This window comes from Taurulus bubalis (assembly GCF_910589615.1).
Source record: "Taurulus bubalis genome assembly, chromosome: 10".
Lineage (NCBI taxonomy): Eukaryota > Metazoa > Chordata > Actinopteri > Perciformes > Cottidae > Taurulus > Taurulus bubalis.
Window position 1 is genome coordinate 17,662,943 of NC_136598.1, and position 8,436 is coordinate 17,671,378.

At 44.7% G+C, this 8,436-nt stretch overlaps 1 protein-coding gene across 1 annotated transcript; it reads left to right on the top strand.

The window, feature by feature from the left end:
• Positions 1-2,229: 2,229 nt before the first annotated feature.
• On the top strand, positions 2,230-7,983 carry fzd4 (frizzled class receptor 4; the record flags this gene model as incomplete). Its single annotated transcript, XM_079224599.1, has 6 exons — positions 2,230-2,493; positions 5,505-5,642; positions 5,791-6,177; positions 6,414-6,559; positions 7,147-7,394; positions 7,565-7,983. The coding sequence occupies 6 exons, from the start codon at positions 2,230-2,232 to the stop codon at positions 7,981-7,983; spliced, it is 1,602 nt and encodes a 533-aa protein (XP_079080725.1).
• Between the last annotated feature and the right edge of the window lie 453 nt (positions 7,984-8,436).

An 8,436-nucleotide genomic window follows, 5' to 3' on the forward strand; every position in this document is an offset into this window, starting at 1 on the left:
TCGGGTCCCCATTCATTCACTGCTTTCTTTTGGGGTGGACACACACACACACACACACACACACACACACACACACACACACACACCCCTGATAACCATCAGCTCAGGGGCACACTCTATTGTTTCAGCTCAGTGCTAATTACTTCAGGTCTTGACCCCGGTTTCAGCCAAAGAGCAGCAGAAGGGGGATGGTGCATATGCGCATGTGTGTGTGCATGTGTCTGTGTGTGTGTGTGTGTGTGTGTGTGTGTGTGTGTGTGTGTGTGTGTGTGTGTGTGTGTGTGTGTGTGTGTGTGTGTGTGTGATGGGGGTAGGGGGTGGGGAGTTCATTGCTGCTGCCAATCAATTGTCACACCGGATTTGCCTAAACATCACAGTATAATCCAGGAGGGAAAACACAGCAGCACAATGAGAGCAGCCAACCAGACTGCTGCTGATGTTTTCATGTTTTAAGCATTTATGCGAGTTTCTTTTCAACAGTTACTCCATAGAAGTAGCTCACACAAACATGCCAGGTGTTGAAACAAGAGATAAGAAAAGGATAGATGGGTTTAACCTATGTTTAAAAAAAGGCACATATTTGGGGTCCAGTCGCACTTTCTCATTGTGGTAGTGTAAAGGGGGTGTGCTGGTGTTTGTGGATCACGTGTGGAATGTCAACTACAAATGATCTTGCCCAAATGCAGTTGTTTTAAAGGCTCAACACTCTAAACTTCAGCATAATGCTGACATGCTGGACTCTGGACATGTAGAGATTGTTTAACGTCAGAATACTCACTGTCTTTGGATGCATCTAAATTGAGTTAAATATATTAATGTAAATAAAATACAGCATAACTTGCTTTAAAGTCTCTGTCAGAAATGTAATCTTATTTGAATTTTCCATTTAACATGGCATTAGAATATGGTATTTGTGGTATTTGAAAAGGTCTGTGCTGTGCAGCTCTTAAATTGAGTCTGACTACACCTGGCAGCCTCAGAATTGTAAATCACTGGAATAAAACACAAATCAAGTACTCCTTAAGCTTTCCTTCTCTTAAAATATTTGCAACAAATCCAAGCCCTTCATCGACCAATTCCACTTTTACAACACAGAAAAGCCAAAGCAACACTCTTCAGTGCAGGTTTTATACTGTAAAAGAGAAGTCTTCTACCAAGGTGCCACGAGCAAACAAAACCTGTCCAGTATGTGCATTCATTGCAATGCAAAACAGATTTCTAATGCTTCAGCATCACTTAAGGCCCTACTTTCAATTACAATGTCAGGAGCACTTAGAGCTGACAGGCCTTTAGAGAGGGAGGGTGGAACCTGTGGTGAAGTTCCAGACAGGCTTAAAAGACCATTTGGGACTTTAAATATAAAAAGAAAACACACTCAAACTGAAAAATCAACTTTTCAGATGCTTATTTTCTAAAAATACAGCCAATAAAAATATACGTAAGCCACATCTGCCAGTATAAATACAGGTTCTGGATATTGTCAGAATTAGTTGGGGAGCGCTTTCTGATTTTCTGTGCAGGAGGAGAGGCGAGAGGAGAAGAGGAAAGGAGAGGAGGGAGCACGGTGAGGAAAGGACAGAAGAGGATGAAAGAAGAACAAGAAGACAGAAGAGGAGAAACGGCTGGAGGAAAAGAGAGGAGAGAACGGGAAAGGGGATGACACGAGGCTGGCTCTTCTACTTTCCTCTTGGATCCCGCCCCCCTGGTCAGGGGTTGGACAGGGAAACCCAACTCCCGCGCACGGATTGGTCGGCTCTCCTCTGGACGGGCTAAACAGTCTCTCCTCACAGACACAATAAAGTTTAGAGCTGGACGCTTTCAGGCAGTAGGCGCAAAACCAGACCGCTGTATCTCATCGCTGCGCTTCTCCACACGGAGTTATCATCGGGAAACAACACAATAAGGACTGCGGGATTTATCCAAATTTGGGATTTTTTTTTTAACTGCAGATGCGCACGTTATTTAACTGAAAACACCTTTGATTACGCACAGATCTCTCGCAATGATTCTCTGCGGCTTTCTGGATATTTGTATCTACTGAATGGCTCGTAGTTGGATACGATAGCCTCCAACACGCACGGATTACACGCGCTGCAGTCCTGCTGGACTATAGCCTAAACACGCGCTGCGGTTTCCAGGGCGACCCAACTAAACTTTGGGTCAGAGGAGGTTATTAATAACGGTGCCAACATTTCCAAAGGGCAGCCGCTCCTCCGTGTTGCGGTGACCATGCCCGGGATCATGTTGTCGTTCCGCGGGGCAGCACTGCTCGTCCTGTCCGGGCTGGTCGCTCCGCTCTGCTTGGTGAAGGCTTTCGGCGATGAGGTGGAGGAAATGACCTGCGACCCGATCCGGATCAGCATGTGCCAAGGTCTCGGTTACAACGTTACCAAAATGCCCAATCTGGTCGGCAACGTGCTGCAGTCAGACGCCGAGCTGCAGCTGACCACGTTCACTCCGCTCATACAGTACGGCTGCTCCAGTCAACTCAAGGTACTGGGAATGATGGGAGAAATGCATACTGATATTAGACTAGAATAGACGGCACACACACACACACACACACACACACACACACACACACACACACACACACACACACACACACACACACACACACACACACACACACACACACACACACACACACACTGAGGCTGGTGCACATTTAGGAACACTGATCCTGGACTTAAAAAAAAGAAGAAAGAACGCATGGCTGTGTCAAAATAGTCTTCTATATTTGTGTGCGTGTGTGCGTGTGTGTGTGTGTGTGTGTGTGTGTGTGTGTGTGTGTGTGTGTGTGTGTGTGTGTGTGTGGTCGCAGAGCACATGACAGGGAGCGACCAGCAATAGTGAACTGTTCATACTGATGGTGCCAGTGATTATGAGGAGCATAATGCAAGTTGGACCCTCAGTGAGTTAAAATAAGTGGAGGGGTCCCTTCCTTCCTGCCTGCCTTCCTTCCTTCCCCCCTGTTGTGCCAGGCTGTCATGCTAATTTCAATGAAAATGCCCCCTCTGTCTGTTGACATTCTGAGTTCATGCCCCACACAGCAACAGCTGAATCTTCACTGTTATAGGCCTATACTGTACTGTCTTCTTGGTTACAATGGTGCCCTCAGTGTCCTAAGACAATTGCTTCTTGTTTGTCTGATGCATCATGCAAGAAAAAAATGTTGGTCGTCACCCTCGTTTTTTTAAGATTTTATACTATAATTGGAAAGGCTAGACACACAGCGGAGGTCAAATTGTTGTTGAATGGAGTCCACTTTTTCTGAAATGATGTGTATTACATCTCTTTATCTGGAGATGCCTCACACAGACACATATGATCATACCCAGACATCTGAATACACAAACAAACATTTCCCTTGATGCTCCTTTGTGTCTGTAGATGTATGTGATTTCTATTACTTCTTAAATGACTCTATCACCTTTTCCGTGATCGTTTGTGCGTAAAGGTGTTTAGGAATAGATATATCATATATATATATATATATATATATATATATATATATATATATATATATATATATATATATATATATATATATATAAATTAAACATGCTAAATTGATACAGTGTTTAAGAGACATGTGTTTGAGACAGCCAGACAGAGCAATGCACAACTGCAGCATAAAACCAAACTGTAATGTAAGATTAGCCGGGACCCCCTCTCTCTCTCTCTCTCTCTCTCTCTCTCTCTCTCTCTCTCTCTCTCTCTCTCTCTCTGTCTGTCTGTCTGTCTGTCTCTCTCTCTCTCTCTCTCTCTCTCTTTCTCTCTCTCTCACTCACACACACACACACACACACACACACACTGAAGAGGGAGGAAGGGGAAACCGTATCCCCTAACATTTGCTCTAATGGGAGGCTTCCTGACAAGTAACTGGAGCAGCTTTTAGCAGTGAAGTGACAACACTCAGGTTACCAACGGTCGGGGGAAACACCCAGAATGTGTTACATTACTGTCGCTGGTGCAGTTCACTGTGATAAATATCTGCTATGGTATTAATATCCACTGCTTTTATGAGCTATTTGTGAATTTGAAACATGTACAATCACACAGGCACAACCTCGGCTCCCTCTCACACACTGTTGGACTTTGTTCGTCTGTTTACTCGAACAGCAAATTACTCAGGACAACTCCAATATGTGAACAAAGAATTTCTACTTGTTGAGTAACTTAATACCGTCTTCAGACCCGCCAGTCTGCTCTATTTGCAGCGATAAAGCTGCTACAACCCAGATACCGATCAGAGAGCAGTGTAACAAATTAAGTTTGAAGGAAGTTCCAGCTGCCTTAGATAACTGATTTTGACCTCACATACTTCTCCACAGTCAGGTATAGAGCAAGGAGTTATTCTAATGTGGTTTAGATTCAGAATCAAAAGGCTGTTTGTTTTTGCAAATTTGGAAGAATGATTAATTAGCCATATCAGAAAAGTATCTCACTTATTCTATATCTTTAATTAGTTGCATTAGTTGGCAAATACATTCTCACAGTAATAGAGTTGTATAATGTTTCTGTGTGTATTTATTTCCCAACCTTGACACCATTCTTGGATTCATGTTTCATTTGGGCTCTGTTCAAGGGCTGATTTCAAGCTGGGATTTCTCCATCACTGGATCAAGACCGCAAGCCCAAAAATTTTTGTTCCAACTATAGCCAGTTACATTGTTTTGGATATTTAAATTTTTTTCAAATGGTAGCAAAACTCTAACAAATAGTTGAGTTAGCCTGTCCAAAATCCTGGAGCGTATGTTTGTTTAGTTTAGTTTAGTAAGATGTGCTTTCTGCTTCCGTGTATTTTCATATCAGGAGCCCAGCACAATTTTACACCCCGGCTTCAAACCAAATCCACTGTAAAGGCATGAAATCACCTCAAATTGCAACCTTTTGTAACCCAAGAGTACTAACTCCCCCACATCGCTACCACCTCAAAGAGTCATATGTGACTTAAGACTGCATGCTCACTATCTTTATAACTCTGACTTAGATATCTATTTCAAAACCATTGCCATGGGACAGAGAAAACTGAGCCTTGGATTAGGGGGGATTATGGAGCATTACATGGCACATGCCCTTAGTGTTGTCAAATCCACAGATTGTTTTTAAAGACATAGAGTTGTCTGTGTAACCTTGGAGCAGGTTGGACTTGTCCGTGATGTCTTGACTCAAGTTGAGGAGGTTTTTATTAGACTCACTTCACAACTGGCATGATTTACCTTCTGCTTCAGTTTGCTTTAACTTCAATGGAACACACCGTACAAAGCGGTGCACTGAGATATGACATAATACTGGATAACTGTTGCACCCGTTACTGCACTTTCACTTTGGTTTTGGTGTACATCACTCAATATGTTTGTTTCTCTTTTTCTACCCCGAAAACCTGTCTGTAGTCACTATTTACTGTCCCAGAAGAACACATATGTGGCATATTTTTGTAAAAAAATGTAAACAAGAGCAAAATGTTCAACTTTTTTATCTCCATTTTTCTCCAGTTCTTCCTGTGCTCAGTCTACGTGCCAATGTGCACCGACAAGGTTCCCATCCCCATTGGTCCGTGTGGTAGCATGTGCCTGTCTGTCAAGAGGAAGTGCCTCCCGGTGCTCCATGAGTTTGGCTTCATTTGGCCCGAGGTGAGTCTCATCATCACAAAAACGCCCTGCATGTAATAATAACATATCAGGATGGTGTTTGAGTGATGAGTGGAACCAATGTAAATGAGCGCAAAATGTATTTCAGTCGTAGTAATTAACCAAAATGCAATTCCCCATCATGCTCCAGGTGCTCAACTGCAGCCTCTTCCCGCCTCAAAACGACCACAACCACATGTGCATGGAAGGCCCGGGCGACGAGGACCTGCCCTACCAGCCCGTCCGTCATCCTCCCCACCAGGAGGACTGTCAGGCACTGGGATCTGCCCCTGACCAGTATACCTGGTTAAAACAGACTGAAAGCTGTACTCTACAGTGTGGCTATGACAGCGGGCTTTACCGACGAGGGGCCAAAGTCTTCACGGACGCGTGGATGGCGGTGTGGGCTGTGCTGTGCTTCCTGTCGACCACTCTGACGGTCCTGACCTTTCTGTTGGATTCACAGCGCTTCTCATATCCTGAAAGGCCCATCATCTTCCTATCTATGTGCTGTAATCTGTACAGCGTGGCCTACCTGGTAAGTATCTCCCAAAGTACACCAAATGTAATTCAGAGTATAGTCGTAAATATACAATTGACTATTTTGTGAATATTTGTTACTTTATTATGTTGTTTTCTTATCATTAAATACAGACTTAATTATTTACTGCTTATCGAAATGGAAAAGTCTGATTTTCAGACTAATGTCATGAGAATGACTGCATGAGAATTGTTGGGACTTAGGTCTTTCCGCTGTCACTTTCCATCCTGCAGGTACGATTAACTCTGGGGAGGGAGCGTGTTTCCTGTGACCTGGATGCCACTGCAGTGCCAATCCTTGTACAAGAAGGGTTAAAGAGCACCGGCTGTGCCATAGTCTTCCTCTTGCTCTACTTCTTTGGCATGGCTTCCTCCCTCTGGTTAGTACAACAAACACACACACTTTTTAAATCGCATCAATCTTTCAAGTCTTTGTCCCATTGTCATCAGCTGTTGTGAATGGATTTTGTGGAACAATTTCAACACAATACTTGCATCCTGTTTTCTTTAAAGGTCAACTATCCTGTCTCATAACCTCTGTACTCGATGGATTCATGGAGGCAGCCTAAAATAAAATAAGAAAGGCACTTTTTGAGTGTGTGCTGCAATACAGTTGCTGCCACAGCTCTGTTTCTTCCTTTCACCTTTGCCCTGATTTTCCTGTTTGCCTCACTCTTTCCTTTTGGAAGAGCAGCAGACTGCAAGAACCAAGGACGGCACTGTCTCCTAAAACATCACTACAACCCCTTTGTTATGTATCTAGTCATGATGATCTAACTCAAGATCAAGAGACTTTTGTGCAACTCAGTAAAAGGTTGCCTAATTTTGCCTTTGCATCTTGTTTACAGGAAACATGACTGTTATCCACTACCAATATGAATGCTAGTTAATAAAGACAAACTGATAACTGTACATATGAGCAGTGTTTTTGGCTCTTTTCTCATGCTTATTTCTCTCTCTTTCTCAGGTGGGTGATCTTGACCCTCACTTGGTTCTTGGCTGCTGGACTGAAGTGGGGCCATGAGGCGATAGAAATGCACAGCTCCTACTTCCACATAGCAGCCTGGGCCATCCCGGCCGTTAAAACCATCGTCATCCTCATAATGCGGCTGGTGGATGCAGACGACCTAACTGGACTCTGCTATGTTGGCAACCAGCAGCAAGAGGCGCTCACGGGCTTTGTGGTGGCACCACTGGCCACATACCTTCTAATAGGTAATTACAACATCTTCAATCAGTTTTGTGCTTGGGATTTGACCTATTACTCGTAAAAAAAGAAAAGAAAGACCGAATCCTCAGTTCTTTTAATGCGTAATGCAACTGGCATTGTGTTTTCCCTTGCTGGTGACCCTTATATGATTGTTGTTTCCCTTTCTGAACTTCAGGCACTCTGTTCATCTGTGCTGGCCTCGTGGCTCTTTTCAAGATCCGCTCCAATCTGCAGAAGGACGGAGCCAAAACAGACAAGCTGGAGCGCTTAATGGTGAAGATCGGAGTGTTTTCTGTTCTCTACACTGTCCCAGCGTCCACCGTCATCGGCTGTTACCTCTACCAGCTCTCTCACTGGGGGGAGTTCAGGGCCAGCACCCGGGACTCATATGTGGCATCAGAGATGCTTCGAATCTTCATGTCACTGCTCGTAGGCATCACATCCGGTATGTGGATCTGGTCCGCAAAAACCCTCCACACCTGGCAGCGCTGCACTGCCCGCCTGCTTAGGGACAGCAGGGCGAGCCGGGGCGGCAAGAGGGCACCGGGCGAGGGCTGGATCAAACCGGGGAAAGGCAACGAGACGGTAGTGTGAGGAGGCAGAGAGAGAGAGAACGGACAGGAATGGACTTCTACCTGCTTCACTGTCACTTACAGACACTCACTCTGCCAAACTGAAGATGGAGAGGACGGGAAAGTGATGAGAGGGAGTAGCAGGAGATTCTCAAGGAAGCCACTGGATGTGATGGCATCGTAAAAGCTCGCTGAGAGTCTGCAAGCATGCTTCACCTCCTCGAACTGCCTCTCACAGGGGTTAAGGAGGAGGGAAGTGGAGGAATGGGTCGTTCATAAGTAGCAACAGCAGCCTCTCTACCTCTGTTAGACTTTCTTTGCCCAGAGAGGTAGAGAAAGTGAATAATGGAGAAAGACAGAAGCATCAATATGCAGACCGGACACAGCGATGGGCTGTGTGGCACCATGTCTACCTCTCTGCCTCTCTTTTCTCCAGAGCACTCAGCAGAAGAGACTGAACCTGCTGGATACAGTA